Source organism: Balearica regulorum, chromosome 3, assembly GCF_011004875.1.
Source record: "Balearica regulorum gibbericeps isolate bBalReg1 chromosome 3, bBalReg1.pri, whole genome shotgun sequence".
Lineage (NCBI taxonomy): Eukaryota > Metazoa > Chordata > Aves > Gruiformes > Gruidae > Balearica > Balearica regulorum.
The window spans coordinates 101,426,840-101,448,932 of record NC_046186.1 but is presented as its reverse complement, the minus strand read 5'-3'; the positions used below and the strand labels follow the sequence as shown (position 1 = coordinate 101,448,932).

Below are 22,093 nucleotides of genomic sequence, written 5' to 3'. Positions count from 1 at the left end.
ACGTTTGCCTGCGTGGCTATGAACACTGCCTCTCTTGTACTGCTCCTTGGAAGCAGTAACCACCATATACAACTGGAGTTCCAGTTTGGATAATCAGCACTATGAGCCATGGGACTTTGGTGCCGCTACAATTCAAACACTGTTGAGGGAGTGGCATAAAATAGCTATTGGAGACCTCCAGCAAAATGTGGAGGGTGAAAGATATGTTCTTCTAAGACTTAAGATATATTGGAACTATTCCTTAAATATCCGTAGGGAGCGTAGCCTGTGTATCCTGACAGAATTTGTTAACTTTAGAAGTTTTCTTATCATATAAACTGCTTGCCTAGCATAATTGCGAAGAGGTGAGGCTCTTGAAATGATATCGCCTGTACCAAAGTCAGTGGAAGAAGTTCGCTTCACTGAAGGTGAGCTAAGGTTTTGCTTTTATTGATTCTCAGTCACATACGGGTAAAAGGAGCCCTCTCTTGAGCCACAAGCATCATCTCTTGTGCCAGCGAATTATAGAACTGAAACAAACTGTACCCATGAGGTCTTGAACGTGCACTCCAGGAAAATTAAGTCAGTCTTCAAAAGCCGTCATTGCTAGAGCCTATTTCCAAAAGGAACTGCTGTACTTTAGGAAAAACAGTTCTTGGGTTGGTTAGAAAGATGAGAGCCAGGACATCTCGGTTGTCTCCTGTTTTTAACACCTCTTACTGTCAGTTAATTGAAGTAAGGGAATGGGTTGGCTTAGTGCATCAATATTGTAACTGCTAAAGCCCTCTTCTCCACAAAGCGGATCTGTCTGTAAACTGCAGAAAGAGAGGGTGGAAGCTAAGAAGAATGGAACAGAAAGCAAAAGGAAATGTGGTGTTTCCTATGATGAAATGTAGAGGTGTGCAAAATGGTTTGTCACAGAAAAATGAAGATGGTGACTGCGACATCTTAAACCCAGCCTTGGTTTATTAACATGTACTGTAGGAACAATCTCCCTTTATGTGCAGGCTTCTCTTCCCTAGCTGCTGCTGCTTCTCTGAGTTCTCTATGATAAGTGTTTTTCTTGCTAGAAATAAAAGAATTGTCAGTGCGGGTCAGTTTTTTATTCAGGCTTTTACAATGATAATGCTAGTTGTCAAAGATGCTTTTTTTGGTATCAAAATCTTGTTTGAAACTGTATTTTTTACAACCTTAAGATATGTATATTGTAATAGCATTGAAATTGACAATATTATTGTTAGTAAGGGTACATTCTTTAATAGGAAAAGAAGGATAACACCTTAAGTGAAGCTGTGTTTAACGAGATACGATGTTCTATGCATGTTCTTTCCCTCCTCTTCTGGACTGTACTTTTATTGATACCTGTATGTCCTGTGTGTACTTAGAGACAATATATGAAGGTTTCCTTGGCAGTATGAATTTTGGAGGGAATGGGTGAGATAGGAAGAGCTATTTTTCTCTTTCCAATAGCGCATGTCTGATTTTATAGAGGTTTTTTTAAATACCTTCTAACCCTAAAATATGCACTTAATAAATATAAAAAACTAACTACATGCTGATTTGCTTAGTCCATTGTTTGTTTTCCTTTTTTTCACTGTAGGCAACCAATTTGCAGAGACAAATGCCTTTAACCATTTTGTTAAGGAGAAAAAAACCACCTTTAGCACATCTTCTATTTTTTATTTTTTTAATGTGGTCTAGGCATGCTAAGTAATATTTAACCTCTGGCATCACTTCTGGGATTTCTTAATGCCTGCTATCAATGAATCCCATCTACAAAGAAGAGACAAATGAGTTTAACAACTGTACGTAGCTACTCTAGCTGAAACATGCTTTGACGAGCCATTTGTGGATTACAGTAAAACAGGGTTGCAACTTGCCAGACACAAATGCTTGAGTATGAGGAGGAATGTTTAAAACAAAAACCTGCTGGTTATGAATTAGTCACTATTGAATACCTAATAATAACATGCTCTCTTTTAGAAAGCAGGATAGCTTTTGAGGAAGCAAAGGAGACTGCCCATTAATAATGTCATTTATTTGTTACTGAAGGTTTCCAAGTGATCGGAAAGGTAGTACTGTTCAGTTCTAAGTGTTACCAAGCTCCAACTTCTTGGAACAGGTTTTCTTGAAGTCTTGTGTCATGGATGCAAGTGATTACAAGTGATCAGAAGGAAAATAAACTTAAGAGGTGGGAAGTTTTGGAGTAGAAGTTCTTGTCCAATTTCTAGAGAAAGTTGTGAATATTGTTTGTAGACTCAAATCTAAATGGCAAATAAAGTGGATATCCAAATCAATTATATGTTTACATGAATCATAACTTTCAGATGATTTACCTAACTGTTTTATGGGTTTGGGCTTTTTAATAACTGTGATTAGAACACTTAGAGTTTTCCTGACCTTGCCATAAAACATCAGCTTTTCATGTTTTTTATTTATGGGATTAATATATAGCTTTTAGATTTGGATGATGCTAGTATGAGGATTGCATCTATATAGTTCCTTTGCTGCCTATTTCCTAATGGGTGTTGAAATTTCTGGCAGGAGGCTTTTTTTTTGCTTTCCAATTCAATGGAGAAATACGAAGTTAAAACTCAATATATTTTGAAATGATAACCCCAGGTATTCATTAGCATTTAAGTTGTTAAGATGCCAATAAAATTTATGCTGATTGTTACGGCACACACTGTAGTGAAACTATTAACTATAACAGAGATGAGATGGTCAAAAATTTCAGAACATTTTTGAAGTTTTAAAAATGCAGTATGCAAAATGAAGTAGTTCATATTAATTGCTAGGGACTTGCACGGAATACTAGACTGCCATTCTTGCCAGGTATATTCAAAAGTATAAAATAAATCTACTGAATTGTTCGTTAGCTGAGTAGTCATTTGGCCAGCCTAATGACATACTGCAAATAAAGTGCTTGAATATTTATTCATAGCATTGCTTACATGCACACAGTTATGTTAAGGACATGATTACAAAGCAGCCAAGTGTTCTGAGAACTCTCAGTAGGTACATTTAGATGTGTAATATTTCAGTAAAAATGTGGAAAAAACCCCTCTTTCATTGCTTTTCTTCTTTAAGGCTTTGCAAGGATTGGCTAGTGAAAAGCTCAGCTTGCAGCTCACTGTATGAAATATTTTCTTGATGTTTTAGAGACTTGTGTATATCCTGGTCTCCTTGTTTTAAGAGAAGGATAAATATTTCTGTATTACAGCACACCCAGTTGCAAGTAAACTTGTCTTCATCCTTTCCTTTAGAAGCCTTTTGCTTCCAACACCAAGTTGCAGGTGAAGTATCTCTTACATCTAAGACACTTCTGTATCAATCTTGTCGGTAAAAGATGTTATGACTAATCAGGATTACCAGATTTTCTTCATACCATGAGTTCAAATTACCAGGTTACACTGATTTCCTGTTCCTTCCTTCCTTTCTGTTATTTCACTGTTAAACTGCATTTGCAGAAATCTAACTATTGCAAGGCTGTAGACATAGAACTGGTATCCTTATAAAATGTGCCCTGGCAGTAGAAGGAAGCTGTGGAGGAATGTTTGCTGGTTTTCAAGCCCCTGAGTGACAAATACTTGTCTTTGAACTGTTTTTTTTCTGATCTTGTTACAGTGGAGCAAAGCAGTGTTCCTGGTTCTGCTGCCATGCAGCTGAGGTTTTGATTTGAGTGTTTCCAACTGCAGTGGAGGAATGTAATAGCACAAGTATTTCTTAAAGCAAAAGGTGCTCCTTTTGAAAATTTCAGTGGGGTGAGAAAATTGAAGACAACCATTTATTTCCCCCACTGAGTTTAAAGGGACACTGTAAACTTAAAATTCTAGACCTTTGCAGAGGTTTTTCTTCTTTTTAAAAAATGATGGTAATGGTAGTGGTTTTTCTGCACACTTTTGTGGTTTGCTGTTCTGTTTCCGATGCAGAAATGCTCTGTGAAGGACTTGCACTGATTCTTTTCTCCTTGATAATAAGGTCAATCAATTGACCATAAAGCGTTATTAAGCACAAGAGACAGTCTGATTGCCTGAGGAGAAATGACAGAGGGAAAAGAAACTAGAAGATGTCCAGCTGAATCACTGTGATTTAATAACTTACTACCTGTCAGTTGAGCCACAGAAGTTGAGCTATTAGCCTGGCCAATTGATAGATAAAATGAATTGAGTAAATCAATTAAAGAATTAAATAACACCCTTTTTTTTCTTTTTTCTTTTTTTTTTCTTTTTTTCTTTTTTCTTGTTTTCTGTTTTCTTTTTTCCTTCTTTTTTCCTTCTTTTTTCCCTTGGATTTGGAGTGGGATAATAGACCCCACTGTCCACTAGACCAGGTTGCTCAAGCCCCATCCAACCTGGCCTTGAACACTTCCAGGGAAGGGGCATCCACAACTTTTCTGGGCAACCTGTTCCAGTGCCTCACCACCCTCAGAGTGAAGAGCTTCTTCCTGATATCTAATCTAAATCTACCCTTATTCAGCTTAAGGCCATTACCCCTTTTGTCCTGTCACTACACACCCTTGTAAACAGTCCCTCTTCAGCTTTTCTGTAGGCCCCTTTAGGACCTGGAAGGCTGCTATAAGGTCTCCCCGGAGCCTTCTCTTCTCCAGGCTGAACAAGCCCAATCGTCTCAGCCTGTCTTTATAGGAGAGGTGCTCCAGCCCTCTGGTCATCTTCACGGCCCTCCTCTGGACTGGCTTCAACAGCTCCATTTCCTTGTTGTACTGGGGACCCTAGAGCTAGATGCAGTACTCCAGGTGAGGTCTCATGAGAGCAGAGTAGAGGGGGAGAATCACCTCCCTTGACCTGATTATGCTTCTTTTGATGCAGCCCAGGATACGGTTGGCTTTCTGGGCTGCAAGCGCACATTGCCAGCTCATGTTGAACTTCTTGTCCACCAACACCCTCAAGGCCTTCTCCTCATGGCTGCTCTCAATCCAAAGATGAAGGGGATCTTCCAAGTTCATGTTGAGAAAAATAAGAAAGTATACGTGCTTAGCTTGCCTGGGGAAAAAGAATGAATAGTCCTCCTCACCTTCATATCTCTAGACTGTTTCTGTCTACTTGTGACCAAATACAGCATTTTATTTTTTTACTTTGTGTTCAAGTCTCAATTCAGTACTAATTTGGGAGCCATTAGAAAGTAATAGAAGTGGCAATTTTCAAAGGTGTGATGCTGATTGGATTTCTGCAAGGACAGGGAAGCTATGCATGGATTGTTGCTTCTTGTCTTCAGTGTGTAGCCTACTGCTTTTGCATCAGTTAAACCACTGCTTGAAAAGACAGTAGTGAAGTAATTAATTGTCCTGTGATGAGAGTTGTTCACCACCTGGAGACAGTACTAACCATAACACTACTAAAGATTCAGTAGTAGAGGTGAAATACTTCTTTTGATGTCAGAAATGAAAGTAATAGCCAGTAAGAACCACCTAAGATACCGAACAAACACAGAAAAATAATCACATCCTACGTGCATGGGCAATGCATCTTACTTTTCCTTTTGAACTTCATAGAGCTACTCTGCCTGCCCATACTTTCCCTTTCCCTGCATTGCAATAACCATCCCTTTTATCGAAGAGGGCCGGACTCTACTCACTTGTCTCTTTGCCCCAAAACCAGCATTAGATGTATTCTCGTCTTTGATTTACAACAGACTTTTTCTAATTTTCCATCCTGTGTTCTTCTGCGGGAGGCAGTCTTCTCTTTCTTGAGATGATGGAACTAGCAATTTTAACTTCTCTTTACCTCAGCGTATTTTTGCTACTCAGTGTAGATGTTGGATGATGAACAGCTGTAGTTTCTTCCTGACATCATTCTTGCTACTGGAGTATCTGGTTTCTGGTCTACAAATAGTGACTAATAGTTTCTGTCATCTGAGCAGCATTTTCTGAACCCACTCTCTTGCCTGTAGCTAACTTGTTTGAATTAGCGGGTTTGTTTAAAGTAGCATTTTAAACATAATGATCCAACTACAGATTTTTTTGGTATTACTTTTACCCGAGTAGTTTAATAACAGTAAGTGTAGACATGAAACAAACTTGCCAAGTTTAAAAACAAACAAACAAAAACCAAACAAAAACCCATTTTTGACAACTTTTTTTTTTTTTAGTCTAATGAGGTGAGACAGTCAAATTTTAAAGTTTGGTAAAAGCTTATGTAATTTTGAGACCCTAAATAGGGAATGGTATAATGACACAAAAAGATCAATCTCTGTATATATGTTCTGGTAGGCTATTTTTGGTTTGTTCTTATTCTGTGCATGCAATTTAAAACTAAGCTGGATACCCTCTGCTTGGAAAAATGATCTTGCTAATATTCCTATCTTTTATGCTATGTGCCAATTTAAATTGACATGTAGCATGCAGGTTTCTTTATTATAATTGTTTGGGTGTGGGGTCTTTGGGGGTTTTGTTCTGTCGATAGTAAAATTTCCATGTGGTCATTGTAAAATTTACCTTTTTCTTTTTTTCTTTTTTAATAGTAGTGGAATGGGGTGATGATGTTAAAGCAGTATCTGAAGATGAAGCCATGGTGCTGGTGAACCATCAAGCAACAGGTGACGTCTGCACTCTGATGATGTGCCTTCAGGATAAAGGCACGGTAGGCTACAACTGGGAAATGGGATAGCTTCCATGTTTGCAGTCTGTTACCTTGGGTGTGCTTGCATCTATGTGCGATACTGATGACTGACCTCTGTGTGTTAATCCACCAAAAAATCTCAAGGCCCTGAATAGGAAGCTTTTTGTTTAGATTTGGTTTAATGTGACAGCCAGTAGCTTGGAGCAGGTTTTAGACCATAAACGTTTTCTTTGAAGAAGGTCAAGTACGAGCTGAGTCAGTGTGCATCCAGTCTAGGTTAACATAGAGGGAAGCAGATCTCCTTGCAGGTAATCATGTACTTGACTTTTTCCTCTCACCTCATGCCAGCTTTGCTGAAACCAATGCAGGTCTAGCTTCTTGGTTATGACTTTATTCCAGCATGGAATTCTTCTCAAAGTTAGAAGCAAGTTGTTTATGGGATTTTTGGTAGGAGTTCAGAAACCGAAAGTGACTTCCCAACGAGGGTATGTCCAAGCTAAGCCAGCTAGCTAAGGTCAAAATTGCTTGAGCTCTTATTTCACAAACTCTTAAGCATTTCTTGGCGAAAGGTGCAACTATTGTCAATTGTTTCACGCATTGCTGTTCAGAAAATTCATGTCTAGGGAGTGTAGTGCTGGAAACTAGAGTATGGAATCTAAACAGGAAATTAAATTTATGTGCAAATCAGGAGGAAGAGGTATGTATGATGAGGCTACAAAGGGTGGGAGACATACCCGGCAAGCTGAAAAAATGCATTAGCTGTGTCTGTCTTAGTGTTGTCTTCTTTCTTGCAACAATATGGTGAAGAAACAAGGAAAACAATTGCTTTTTATTGCATCTGCACAACTTGTAATTAGCACTGTTTTTCTTAGTGTATATTAATATAGATTCTGTATGTGCTGTATCTCTACCAGTGATTTAAAATTTTTTAGAAATTCTCCCAGATCTTAACTCGTAACAGCAGAGCTGATTAAAAAAAATTAAACTCAAACCAAACTCAAAAAGAAAGTATGAAAATGCCACTCAAGATTGAGCAGAGACTAATTTATTTCTTTCTACTGTTGCCTAGAGAAGACTGTGTTTTAAAAGTACTTTTAATTGCTTTAATTTATTTTGGAATTGAGGAAATTAGTTATATATGGTATTCTGTACTGTACCTCAATGAGTAGAATGACAGAATAAACACTCTTTAATTCTCTTCATCAAAATTATGCGTAGGACAATGTTGTGATAAAGATATGACTGTGAGGGTATAGTCCTGTGGATATGTATTGCATGTAATTGTGACATTGATGTCCCAGGTGTTTTAAATATCACAGAGCTTCATTGACTCATGTATGTATATTAATGTGTATATATATCTAAACCATATTTATTCAGTTTGACTCCATAGTTAAAAGGTTTCAGTCAAGACAGAGTAAGTTTCAGTGAATGTAGATGATGTTAAAAATGGAGGAGGGCATTGAGATGGCAAATAATCTTCACCAGGGAAACTGTTAGGTTTGCAGGTTTTCAGAAAAGCAAAACATCTTTAAAATCAGTACTTCTTCCCTTAAATAGTTGTAGTCATTGCTCTTGGAATATCCATGACCAGAGCCTAGTATGGCTTTAATGTTTTTAGCTAATAAAAGAAAGAAAAAAGTGCGAGCTTCAACACATGCTTAAAATATATCATGGGTAGTACAAGTGGCTAAAAATAATGAGAAAGATGAGGATAGTTTATCCTTGATAGAACTTGCGGAATCAAGTGTTTTTAAATAGCATGCTTCATATTTCTGAACAGAACAGAATTGTCTTGAGTGACTGTGAAATGGCTGGACGAAAAAAGAAAAACCCACCTGTCCAAAAGAAATCATTATACAATAGGCAACTATTTAAATTAGGTAGTTTTCTTTAAATACAGTTTAAACTTAACATGAATTCCTTCACAACCTTGATATTCATCTGTTAGTAACAAGACAGAAATTTCCAAGAATTGTTTTTATTTTGCTTAGGTTAAGCTGCACTAATTCCTAAACACTTTTTAACACTCAGACAACACTTTTTAGCGCTCACAGTCTTTTGTGAAGTTGAAAGGCTCACTTCCATTTCACACAGAAGGGCATACAAAGAAGCAAATCAGCTTACTACAGGCGGCCTCTTGGCGGTGATGATGCGGTGGCAGAGCTAGGAAGACCTTCCTGCTGTGGCAGACCAAAATTTCTTTTGCTTGCTTTTGCCAGCCAGTACAGACTGAAACCAGGTGTAATCTGTAAGCACTTAGCATTTAATGCTGCTTTTAAAAAAAAGTTAATTTAAGATGTCAGGAATGTTCAATTTAAAGTTCTATGTTTTTCTGTGTAGTGAGATAGAATACTGAAACGGTCTTGCAACTTGACAATGTTTCCTAAGGGCCGTGTCAGGAACTGTGATGCTATTTTTTTTCTAGTATTCTATATTCTTATATACAAATGATAGTGTAGCCTATCTGTTTTAAGCAAATTTAATCTCACTAAGCAGTGAGCTACAATACATGTTAAGATGTTTCTTGTCTTTCAGATTCACTTACGTGAATAAGGAAAGCATGGTCTCTTATTAGGGAAGTGGAACTTAGCTAAAAGTTGTCATTTTAATGGAAGGACTAATACATGTTATCATAAGACAAGCCACACAGAGCAAGGTTTCAGCTGAATCAGAAGTGACCTAATTACACCTTTTATGTAGTTCAAGAAATCATTCCAATTTGTTTGTGAAAGTAAGTGTTGAAAGAAAACTTAGTTGAGGTCTCACAAAGATTGTGTGTTTAACAAAGAGAAGTAGGTTAAAATGCTGCTATTACTGCTTTCTGACTGTTTTAGGACTGATAACTGTGGCTATTTTTATTGATTTAGTGCAAAAGCAGTGCCAGAAAGGGTGCAGTGGAGAGAAAAAAGTAGAGCTTGTAGCTGAGTGCAAGTTTCAAGACATGCGTTCCCAGGTTTCATTGTTAAGTTAGAGGTGCTTGAAAGATGAAAGTCAGTCTATTCTGGTTGCTTCGTTATGAAATCTATGTAGAGTGAAATGAAAGTGGGCCTTTGAATAGGAGGCACCTGGATTTTTTGATTTTTTTTTTTTTTTTTTTTTTTATAAAATTGGTAAAAGCTTTTTCTGCATTCTGAACTTAGTTAAGCAGGAAGGATGAAGCAAAAAGGACCTGAAACAGAATCCAAAAATTCTTTCAATCCATAAACAACTATGAATCTGTGCTCAAAACACTTCTGAATGTTTTTTGCTTGAAATGCAAGTGATAAGAGACTCATCTGATAAGCATTCTTTTGTTCCTGAGGATACTAAATGGAAGAACCACCACCAATATCTTGCAGTGTCCTCTATTCTGTCCTTGGTAGCATAACAGAATGAATATCCGTTAATCTAATTTGCCTTTTGATTGCGTTCTACTCTTTGAACTCCTTCTTTTTTATTTTATGTGTTAGTGTGTGTGTATATATTCATTAATTCATATATAAAATATATGTATTACCCCTTTGTACTTCTTACTACTGCCTATACTTATAGGCATATTTGTAATCACTGAGCTCTGGAGTTTGCCTCTTTGTAGCTCACTTGCAGTAAACTGTCTGTACATTTTGTCTTGGTTATAACTTGTATGTCACACTGATCTTTGACAGTTGCATCACTCCATCTCAAAAAGACTGAGGAAGTCCAGGGATGCTAGTTAGAAGCCCTGTGTCACCTAAGACATGGTGAGATGGACTTCAGGCTCTGAAGAGCAATGATAAACTTTAAAGAGAAACCTACCGTCATCTAAATGCCCAGCTGGTACACAACAGTAAAGTGGTACGGGAGGAGAGAAGCCCTAGCATTGCTGGGCAAGAGTTCCTCCTCCAGGATTGCCATAGAACGTCTAGGGACCAGTGTTGACCCCTCAAAGGCACAAACCTTTTCTTTTCAGGGAAGCAGTTTATTAAGCTTGCTTATCTCCCCCAGTAACATAGATTATGTTGGTTTAGCTTCTACTTGTTATAATAAAACAATATTTGTCAAAATGCTAAAGAAAGAGATGAACACTGACAGTCATATGGGTACAGCTGCAGGCTAGATCATCATCACTGGAATTTTGGTGGTGGTTTTGTCAAAGGATATGGTTCACTGCATGAACGTGTCATCTTTGGGCTGGTGTGCAGCCATGAACCTGGGATATTGTAGTGCCTTGAAGAGCAATAACACCTCACAGAGATGCTTTTTTTTTTTTAAACTCTTGTCCTTAGGGCACACCTTTTCTTTCTTTCTTTTCCCCTCCCTAAGGCTTTCTAATTTACTGAAATTAAAAGAATGTGAATCTCTGCAGAGAAGAATTTTTGCTTTAAGATCCTCTCTTTTATTTAATGCAGGCCCAGGGATAGCTGTATGAGAAACTGTTTCACCTATATTAGTCTCAAGTGAGGACTTACGTCTAGGAACTAATTTTTCTTTTATCTCTCATAATTACATAGTATGTCTTTGTTCACTTGGATGTCTAGTAAGAAATACCACTGGCAGTCAGGAAAGGATACTAGCATGTCACAGTGAAGAAACGGATGCTTGTTTCCGAAGCAAAACCTCTTAGATCTTTGAGAGCTGTCCTTTTCTCTCCAATATGGTTTTCTTTTCCGCTTCCAGTGATGCTAGAGGGTCCAGAAATTGATGCTCTTGCATTATCCAAGATCTTCAAATAAAAAGTTTGCTAGAATTTTAGACCACAAAAGTTGGCGTCATCTTAATGTATGTGTTCTTAGGCAAGGATAGCTGGCTTCTAAATGTGACAGATTTAGCTGGGAGATCAGCTGTATGTCTAAGGCAATAAAGGATCTTAAGCGTTCTTTGGCAGGTACGTTCTTGCAAGTGTGTAAAAACTTCACTTTGCTGAGCATCTGGCTGCAGTTGCTTAAGGATAAGTAAAAGAAACAGGGTATGTGACAGTTATCTTTCTCCAAATATATAACCCAGGATTCTTTTATAGCTTCTGTGGTCAAAAGGGAGAACAGGTAATCAGAGCACTCCAAGAGATAATTAGATTTTTGGGGGAGAAAGACTTACTGATACATGCAGTTCTAGATGCAAACAGCAAATTATCGAGCTGCTTTTACAAAACAGAATTCCTGCATGAAATATGATCTGCTGCTTTTTATAAATTCCATGTAGACATGTGAAGATGTGAAAACAGGTAAAAGCCACCATCCTCCACTGTGTCAAACTACTTTGTTAGAAGTATTGTTGGAGGCATGGGTGTGGCTTCTGAGTATTTCAATTACTGTGCCAACCTCTGGTGTTTGGAGAGAAGGGTAGAGTACATTTTAGCAGTAGATGTAATCAACTAATACATGAACAATGCATTGTATTTTCTAAAGGAAATCTTTATTTCTTAGACTGCTCTATTTCTGTCTTGGCCCCAAATTATGTATCTAGGACAGCTGAAGGTGCCTGACTACCAGAGAAATACCATGGTTCTCCATATACTTTTTTGATTGTGATAAATGGAAGACTATATGTTATATGACTTTAAGTTTCACTGAACTTGAATCAGTATTGATTTCCCCCTATAGAGGGGAAAGATGTGAGAGAAGCAGCTTTTCCCCTCTATTTTTTACCTCTTCTGGAGTAATTCTTCTATTTTAAATTTCAAAGGGCTGAACAGGTATAAATCGGCCTTCGTCATCCTGTAAGAAGTGATGGTCAAAGTGAATCTAATGGCTCAACCTCTGTTTTTCCCTTCTCACCATGCTTCTTGGCTGGGACAAGGAGCATGACTTAATGAAATTTTCAGAGATGCATGTGGCTGCTCTGCCATGAGAGAAATCAGTAATAGCATGTGGACTGTACGTAGGTCTCAGTGAATGCTGCTGTTCAAAGACAGAGTGAGCATGTATGGAGCATGTGCACAGCAGAAGCATGAGAACAACATGATCTCATCCCTAAAATGGCCAAGTACAAAAAAATACAAGAAAACATGTCTTCGTGATAGGCATAAAACGGTTGGAGATTTCAAATAGAGATCTTTGTTTTGTGTACCTTAACAAACACTGAAAATGGTTTTAGTTTGCAACTGGCTTAAAGTTGTGGTATGTCAGTAAGAAGCATTACATTACCTGTGTGAAAAGATGGAGTAGAAATTATTCTAGCATGTGGCTAGAATGTAGAAGTGTATATTATATTACAAAAAGACAGCTATTTAATCCTTCTCTTGAGGGAGAAGAGTAATATCTGTGCTGCTTTATCCTTTGGGGCTTAAAGGACTTTATTCCATATATTTGCTAGTTTTATTGCCATTGCAAGAATGACAAGAATGTGACAGTGTATGCATAATTCTCTGCACTTGATAGTTACTAAACTTTTTTTTTCTAACTTTTCAGGTTGTCCGTCAGATGATGTGGCTGATGGATCATATTTTTAAGTATACAAATTTTGGCATTGTGTCTCTAATCCACGGAGACTTCTTTATAAGACAGGTAAATAGGAACATGTAATAGTGCTTTGATTTATGCTTACGTTTGGAACATTGTGTTGTTATGGGACTTACTCGTTACCTCCTGAATGGTTTGCAGGATGAAATAACTATGTTGTAATGTGTGTATTTGGGTAGAGCTTTGTTCTGAAACTGCTTTTTTCCCAAGCTTATTTTATTATTTGCTTAGACAAATGTTTACAGAACCCAATTACGACGGGAGCCTTTTATGAGAGGTGTACAAGCAAAGTACGTGGGCACTCCTTTTTGTCTCTGAGCTTCTGACTGTCCATTGTTGGTGCCTCTCTTCTTTCCTTAGTGACCTTGAAGCTGTGCAGTGAGTCTGGTTAGGTCACTGTTCTGACTGTCAAAGTTTCCAATAAGGAAAGGCAGGACCATCCCTTTTGGTGGTGACATGGTAGTAGACTAGTTTAAGGTGGTGATGGACCTGCATAAATAGTAATTTATTGATACTCGAAGGTTAATTATTATTTGAGTATCAGGGAAGAATGTGTGTTGAGCTCAGCATCTCAAACATTAAGGACTGAAAACCTCAGATTATTTCTTACAATTTTTTGTTGTTGTTGTTGTTTTGGTAGCTGTTGATCAAACTGCACTCTAAAAGTAGAAACTTAGAAGTACAATGATAAGCATGAACCTACTGCCAGTTATGTGAACTGCGACATCCAGCATACACATTTCTTTCCTCTCCTTATTTTTATTCGTCTGGACTTAAAATGTGTGGGCAGCCAGAGCAAATTAATGAATTTTCACTTTACAGAGAAGCAGCTAATTTACTCAGAAAGAAATAAAGAAATACTTAATCACAGCTATATACAGTTAAAGTGAGATTTCTCACTAAGAGTAGAGGCACGGTTAGAAAACCTCAGGCAAAATTAGATAATAAAATAAAGATCTCTAGAGATAAACAACTGTGTACTGTGAGAGTATGGAAAGGAACTGGGTTTGACATTTTGTAAAATATAAATCTATTTCAGTAGCTAAAATTCACAAGATACACATTTTGAGGTACACGTGGCTGTCAGCTTGTTAATTGTGATTTCTGAATGTGGTGTTGCAATTCCAGTTACAAAACCAAACCATTACTGAGCTGCAAAAACTAAGGCTTTTCCTCATTTTTGTGAAGTGGCTGAGATATGCAGCATCACAAACAAAATTATGTCATCATGAGTCTAAATAGAAACCAACTGAAAATAAAATGTTTCTTGGCTGTTAGTTAGCTTTTGGGTGTAGCAAAAACACTTAAGGTGAGTGAATAATGGTCCTTTGCCTAGCTAAAGAAAGGCCCTAGTAATATTGATTATTCCCCACCCCCATCCCATAAAATAATGTAATTTGATCACGGTACAATACATCCTATTTGTTAAAAATGTACATTAACTTCATTCTCATGAAAAGCATCAATGGCAGTTTTAGGAATGCTTCTGAGGTCTACTAGAAGTTGACTAGTGTTTTCTCTTCTCCCATTGAAAAGTTTACTGGAAACTGAGACTGTCAGTAACTTGCTGTATTGGTGGTGCAAAGTGCATGGCATCCTAAAGAATTTGTCAGCAGTCTGCAGCTACCTGTTTTCTTTCCTCTAAAGGAAAGAAGGCTGAGCCCGTTCCCTGTCATGGTGATCAACTAGCCATGGTCTTCAAGAACTGGTTGCATTAGGGAACTGCTTCTGTATGACTTACTTTCTTTTCTTTCTGGACAGTATGTTAACTGCCTTTTATCTTCCAGGACTGTTCAGTATGCTGTTAGTCACGGTTACTTTTAAACACTCCTCTTTCCCATTAGCCCAGTAGATTTTTCGATATTGCAGCAGCATCTTAAACCCCACTGTATTTGCTAAACTACAATTTATCCACCAGTCATGTTTGTTAGGTTTGTTTAGGTTTTGGAGAGTTCTAATATCTAATGTGTGGGAAGTTTATTGTTCACTGCTCTTTTCTTAACTACCATGCTATCCCAGAGTCCTGTGGTCTGGTGAGAAAGGACTGGTTTAACTGAGGAACTTTTATATTGCTCTTTAACTGCATTAACATGAGCAGGCAGAGCTTTTTCTTTCCCTTTCCTAAGGTAACTTGGAAGTAATTGCAGTCATGAGACTTCAAAATCTAGGAGAAACACTTTCACAAAAACTCATCTTCAGTAAAATATTGTTTCTTGATGTCTTCCACTCAATCCCACTCTTTCCCTCTCCTCCCTCTGCCAAAAAAAAAACCCCAACCAGCCACCAAACAGTGGAAGGTTTGTGGCAGTTTTGTCGATGTTTCAGAGAATTGAAGTTGCCTCTGCTGAGGAGAGCTTAAATTTTGGACTCCTGAGTCTTTTGAGTGATTTAACAAAGTCACTTTTGAGCACTCAAATACGAATTGATGTAAATTCATTCCTGTGAAAATTTGGGTAGCTCGCTCTTGCTGTGTGCAGAGATGGAAGAGAGAAGATTGTTATTAAGATATTGAGGATATTTCTACAGTAATTAAGGACATATCTTACTGTCTTAAATGAAGAAGTTGTGCTAATATATCAAAGAGGAGAAATGAATGAGTCATTTGAGCAACACAGATTTGGGTGAAACCTGTGGTATCTCAAATCAGGCCTGGTCTTGAGGTCTGTCTGTGGTACCTCTGCATTCTAATAGGGGATGGGGGTGAGGGGAAAGGTGGGTAGAAGATAGTGTAAGTAAAGATACTGTTTGGCTTGCAAAAATTACTGATGATACATAGACCTCAAAATCATAGCTTGAATCCTAGACTGTTTGCAGAATTCAGTGTAGCAAATTCAATTTGGAACCTCATATCAGCTAGGCAATTCTGTAAGTACATTCTCCTGTTATGTGAAGTTCCCGATTACAATCTGGACACTTTTGCAGAGAAGTCATCAAATCAGGAGCTTCATCCTCAATTTCAGGGGCTTTTTCTCAGGCTTTCTGTAAAGTACCTACCACCGGTAGGTACTCTGAGGAGAGGGTTTTTGTGTTGTCTTAGGGGCTTATTTGTATCTCTGAAAAGAGAGAAATCTTAGAAATGCAATACTTCTGTCTAATGTTGTCTCTTTTAAGCATTCATTTTATTTAGGTATTGTTTTATCCTTATAGGGAAGAGCACACCGTGACCAGCAGCTTGTGTTACTCAAGGAGCATCTAGAAAAATATTACAGGAGCCGCAATCGGAAATGGATTGTTTTATTTCCAGAGGGTGGCTTTCTTAGGAAAAGGAGAGAAACAAGTCAGGCATTTGCCAAGAAAAACAATTTGCCATTTCTTAAACACGTCACCCTGCCAAGACTTGGGGCAACACAAGTAATTCTGAAAACGCTTGTAGCGCCGCAAGAAAATGGAAATCCAACAGGTGGAGACGCTGTGATAAAAGGTAAAGACCACTTCAGTCTTGTGGATAAAAAGAAAATTGAATGTCCAAGATTTGAGTTAAGCAAAACATTGTGTTGGATTGGTGTTGTGGTTGAACCCCAGCCGGCAGCTAAGCATCACACCGTTACTCAGTCACTTTGCCCTCCCTCGTGGGATGGGGGAGGGAATCAGAAGGGTAAAAGTGAGAAAACTCATGGGTTGAGATAAGGACAGTTTAATAATTGAAATAAAATACAATTAATAATAATCCTAATGAAAAGGAAAATAACAAAAAGAAAAATAAAACCCAAGAAAAACAAGTGATGCAAATGAAAAACAATTGCTTACCACCTGCCGACTGATGCCCAGCCAGTCCCCAAGCAGCCATCACCCCCCGCTTCCAGCCAGCTCCCCCTGGTTTATATGCTGAGCATGATGTCATATGGTATGGAATATCCCTTTGGCCAGTTTGGGTCAACTGTCCTGGCTGTGCCCCCTCCCAGCTTCTGGTGCACCTCCAGCCTTGTCAGTGGCAGGGCATGAGAAACTGAACAGTCCTTGACTTCGCATAAGCACTACTTAACACACTGATGCTTTAGTTGTTGCTATCAACATTATTCTCATACTAAATCCAAAACACAGCACTATACCAGCTACTACGAAGAAAATGAACTCTATCCCAGCTGAAACCAGGACAGCTGGTCTCTTTAAATGTCAAATACATCCATAATGGTCCATCGTATTTATATAAATGTTTTCATATTTACTTTTAGTTGCACTGACTTTATTTTTTGATGTTGAGAGAAAGAAAAAAAAAAAAAAGAGGACCTTAATTTTAATATGATGTAGTCTGTGGTGTGGCTGCATGGATGCTGGGCTTGACACACATGATGGGTAAAATCAGATAATAGAATGGGCACTCAGAGTGAGCAGGAAGGTGGGCTGCTCCTTTCAGCAAGACTGATGGTTTGCGCTGGTTTATGATGGTATGGAACTGTAGTAAAAGTATTTCTGGAATTTGCAAACTATGTTCATGTTTTTATTCCTGGTTTTAAAAGTTTCTTTGCATCCAGTACTGTATACTTTATTCTTCTTCTTGAACTATTTTCTGTTGAGTTCAAGTTCTATTCTCTACAGATTTTTATGATGACTGTCCTCTTTCGTTGCTGGAGTTAACTGTCACTGATGACTAGATTTTGAAGGATTGTTTTGGCTGTCTTATGTTAGAAGAGTTATGAGGGAATAAGAATATTCTTGCAGCATTATTGTTGCGGGATGCCTGGGCTGTAGGGTATAGCTGGGGTATAAATAATGCCTGTATTTATGGGACTTGGTGCTTTTAGTCTCTCAATTTTTAAAATTGACTTCTTGGCACGTTTGAGAGCGGGGTTAGATCTTACTTTAACCTAGTTGCAGATTTCTGTTACTTACTATAGAAACAATGGATTGGGAGTTTGTGGTGGTTTCTTATTGATGGGTGGTGCTGGTATTTCCATAGCCAAATTATTATAATCATTTGGCAGCTTGAACCAAAGATGAAGACACATATGCAGATGACTTTGGGTTTTTCTGCCTGAGGTTCAAATTGCAGGGTTAGCAGGAACCTTCATACAGAAATTGCTTCCAGATTTTTAGTTTTGAAGTTAATCTTGTCAACATAGGAAATGAATGGAAATGATGTTCTTGCAGGAGTGGAGGGAAGATTTAAAATTAACTGAAAATCAAGCTGTGGAATGCATCGGAATATTTCCTTTCAGGCTACATTCAGAAAAGAAAGGCTGAAGAAAGCCCTTGTTGTTTTAGAAGATTTTAGGTTTAAAAGAGAGAAACAGAATACCTCAGTCCTTGTTAAAAGTTTGAGGGGTTTTTTAAGGAGAAAAGTTTGGTCTGTTCCTGTTCTATTTCTTTCCATCTCAAAGGCGAAAAGGTATGAAAGGAAAGAAGTTCTCCAAATGAATTACAGCCCTTGACCAAAAGGGGACCAAAAGCACTCATCAAATACCAATTTTATGTTTTCATACTCTTAGATTGCTATCAACTTAGTTAAACATCAAGCCTGGCTTTTTTTTTTTCCCCTGAGTGACATGATTTAGACTCCAGAGAAATGAGCATTTGATAGTAATTCACCTAACTGGGCACTGAAATAAAGGCATTGTCTCAGAAATACAATGGAACCACATCTGTCCATCCTACTCAGAAACAGAAGGAAAGAGAAGTGGGCAAAAATAGGAAAGAAATGCATAATTTTAGCTATCGTTCTTTCAGAGTAATGGACATGAAAACATAATAAAAGGGCTGAAAGAGAAGTGAAAATAATTTTCTATGTTAGGAAAGCGTAATACTTGATACATGATGAAGCTGAGGTATTTTAAGTGCTCTCTTAAGTTCACAAAAATGTTTCTAGCATGGTAAAACTTCCCTTTCAGAGATGTTCAAAAGGTTAATTCTTGATCTATTTCTTGTATAAAAGACTCTTCCTCTAATCTTCTGCCTTCCAAATGCTTTTACTACACTCTTGCCACTTCAGAAAATTTTTGAAGAATGTTTGTTCAGTTGAATGAAATATAATTATATAAATTGATATGATTATATTACAGAGTTAGAAGCCTAACAAGTTAGTGATCATCTTTACATTTATCTCTTCTATCTTTCCCTTTTTAAAACCACATGAAAAAACCTAGCTGAGTGAAATCAAACTTGCCTGTGTCCTCTTGTTACCATCATTGAGTTGTGGGTGCTAGAACTAGATGTAGTCTATACGGTAAAGATTTCACCAGTGTCTTGCATAGAGATTGTGTATAAACTTTTTGCACGTTATTACTGTACTTGTTTGCTTGTGAAGTGGCTTGTGTCTCAGTAGCATCACGCTTCATGGCTCACTGAAAACATTTTTGCTCTGCACCACTTCTTCTTGTGCTCTGTAGTGCCTTATTTAACAATGTTCCTGGTGTCCTGGGTTACCAAATTATTCAGCTTACTATAATAAGCTTTCTTCTCCATTATTTATCATTTTCTCGATCTTTTTGTTACTGCCAAGCTTTCCTGATAATGATGGGGGTTCACCTCCTCCCCCACCTAATTTTAGTTAAATTGGTTTTTAGATTAAGGGTAACTCCTCATCAAAAATTATGTCTCCTTCCTGTTGAGTTTCCTGGGTAGCTATGAGTCATGATACACAGTTGTGGTGTTCTTGAGTGCTGTCATTTTGTTAGTACTTAATTCCTTTAAAATTATCCTTGTAGCTTTTATACCATTGCAAATTTTATACCATTCTAGTTTCTCAACTGGAATGGTGTATAATACTGGGTGAAAGAAGAAAAGATGACAAAAGCCACTATAATAAAAGATGGTTCATTCTTAATATACTGCTACGCTGCACCCTGATTTGGGATAGACCAAGTTGCATACAGTTGTTTCGTCATGTCACCCACTCGTTTGCTTTTGTACATCAAATGTCACTGGAGTTACAGCCTTCAAATCGTAGTTCAAGAATTGTGCAACAGCGAAATGCTACATCATCTGTCCTTCTGTAAAGTCTCTAATCTCATTTCTGTCATCCCTTTGGTGGGTTTATGTTGTGAAGGGCGAGGTTCAGTAGCCTCCTCAGAATTTCATTAGCCTTAATTATGATTTTCATTTTCTTAATATTCAGTCCCCTTTTCAGTTTATTTTTGTACTAGTTATGAATTTCCCACAGTTTATTACCTGATTCTTCCTCTGTAAAGTGACAGGAAGAACAAATGTTCCTGAGCTAGATGATCAATACTATTTGATTATTCTTGTACTTAAGCTGATCAGTTCTTTATCAGTTGGTTTTCCAAGGCAAGCAGCCTCCTATGTTCTTAATTTCCTCCTCCTAACAGTTTTCCAAGCCTTTTTTCCTATTTAAAGTTCCAAGTACTAGCCTTCATCAGGGTGAAATTTAATTTATTGCTGGTAAATACTAAATTACATTACTAAAACAGTTGTTGCTTTTGCTGCCTTTTGAAACACATGTTTAATTTTAATGAAATTTTACAATTTTATTCTTAAATAAATAGAAGGATGGAAAAAAATACAGGAAAGGTAGTACTATCACTTGATGGCTTGAGTGCTTCTGAAGCTAGAAAGTACAGACAATGTAGTTAAGTGGTGTCTGTCCCTGAAAAAATGGAGTAAGTTAGTTCTGGGGTCAGATGAAAGCATCCCTCCGGGCAGATGTGCTGTGCCCCCAAACAGAATGCTGCTGCCAGCGCCTGCATTCCAGGAGAAGGTTTTAGCGCAGAATAGCAATATGGGCAGCACAGAAATACTTGACGCATAGCCATGCATGTAGGGGCTGATGTATGCGCAGTTATTTTATGGTTTGGTTTTGCTCATTTAATTTTTTAACAGAATGCTTAGTCTCTGACATAGCTGCAAGTACAGCATTTCTTCAGTTAGTAAGAACTGATCTTCTTGTGAGTTTTAGAACTAGCAAAATGTTCTAAGTGTTAAACAGGTGGCAATTCAAAGGACTTCGGAGTAATTGTTCACTGAAGATATTGTTCCAGAGCTTATTTTTGATCAACCTTGCTCTAATGTGTGTTTGGTGTGGTTTTTTTAATTCTGCTTTATTTTACCATGCAGCAATTTTTTGTCTGATAAGAGGTTGCTATGAGCTTGGTTTAGAACCATATTGAAATCTTATCTTACTGTTTTCAAGTGCAGCGCAGTACATTCAGTTCTGATGATTTTTCTCAGAGAAATTTAATTTTCCCTTCTGCAGAGTTGGACACTGGAATTTGTAATTGATTTTTTTAATCAAACTTTTTAATTCACTGTTATGATGAATGTGACTTGAATAGCATGAGAAGGCTTTTTTTTTAATCCTGGAAAGGGGCTTCTTGTTTTGTTCCAGGTGATTTGTTACAGAGAGATCTTGGATAATGAGTAAGATGTTCAGTCTGAGAGCTAATCTTTGGGAAAAGAGTTAATTTTAAGGTCAGTAGTCCAGTTGATCACACGAGGACAAGTAGAGGACAAGCAGCAAGTTGCAAGAACGCACTGCTGTGCAGCGGGAGGCCACAGCCTCTTTTGGCTGCATTTTGAGTGATGTAAGTGTTCAGGAAACCACACCTGAATGCTAGTGAACACTAGTAAATATTTTCATTTTCAAGTGGAAGCTGCGGTCCTCAGGTTCACGCCTGGCTGGTGCATTCTTTTCCACTTCGGATGCAATTTGGCAGTATCACACCATCCAGAGCTCGGCTGGAGGTGAAGTTTCCTGCTGAAACCTGTCTTTATAAGTTGCTGTTTTTCTCAGTGGTAAACACTGACAGTCTGCTAGTGGGTTTGAAGAGTCCTGCACATTGTCAAATCCAGCTTGTAGCACTGATTGAGAGTAACCCCAAGGAGGACATAGAGGAAACAAAAAGAAGCTCTGAACCCCACTAAATTTGTGATTATAGACAGTCAGGTATCTACTGTGAGAGGACCATAGAGGATGACGGAGCACTGGATGTCCTGACAATGCTGGTAACTAAGTATTAAGCAACTTACTGGCACTGAATCCAAAGCTAGAACAAAAATATGGCAACAAGTTATGAAGATTTGCCTCTGCTGGTGATTTAAAAAAAACAAACCCAAAACCAAACAAAAACCCCACCCCACCCCCCCAGAAAAAACCCCCAACAAGTTAGGAGACTGGGGTTTTTTTATTTTTTGGTGGGGTTGGTTTTTTGTTGTTGTTGGGGTTTT

General features: G+C 37.9%; 1 protein-coding gene across 2 annotated transcripts in view; it reads left to right on the top strand.

Moving 5' to 3' along the window:
* LPGAT1 (lysophosphatidylglycerol acyltransferase 1) overlaps positions 1-22,093 on the top strand; it is a 67,495-nt gene that overhangs the window by 21,399 nt on the left and 24,003 nt on the right. For both annotated transcript variants that reach the window (XM_075749203.1, XM_075749204.1), the window contains exons 4-6: positions 6,460-6,578; positions 12,926-13,021; positions 16,124-16,397. In XM_075749203.1, coding sequence (XP_075605318.1) covers positions 6,460-6,578; positions 12,926-13,021; positions 16,124-16,397 — 489 coding nt within the window. The remainder of the gene's footprint in view (positions 1-6,459; positions 6,579-12,925; positions 13,022-16,123; positions 16,398-22,093) is intronic.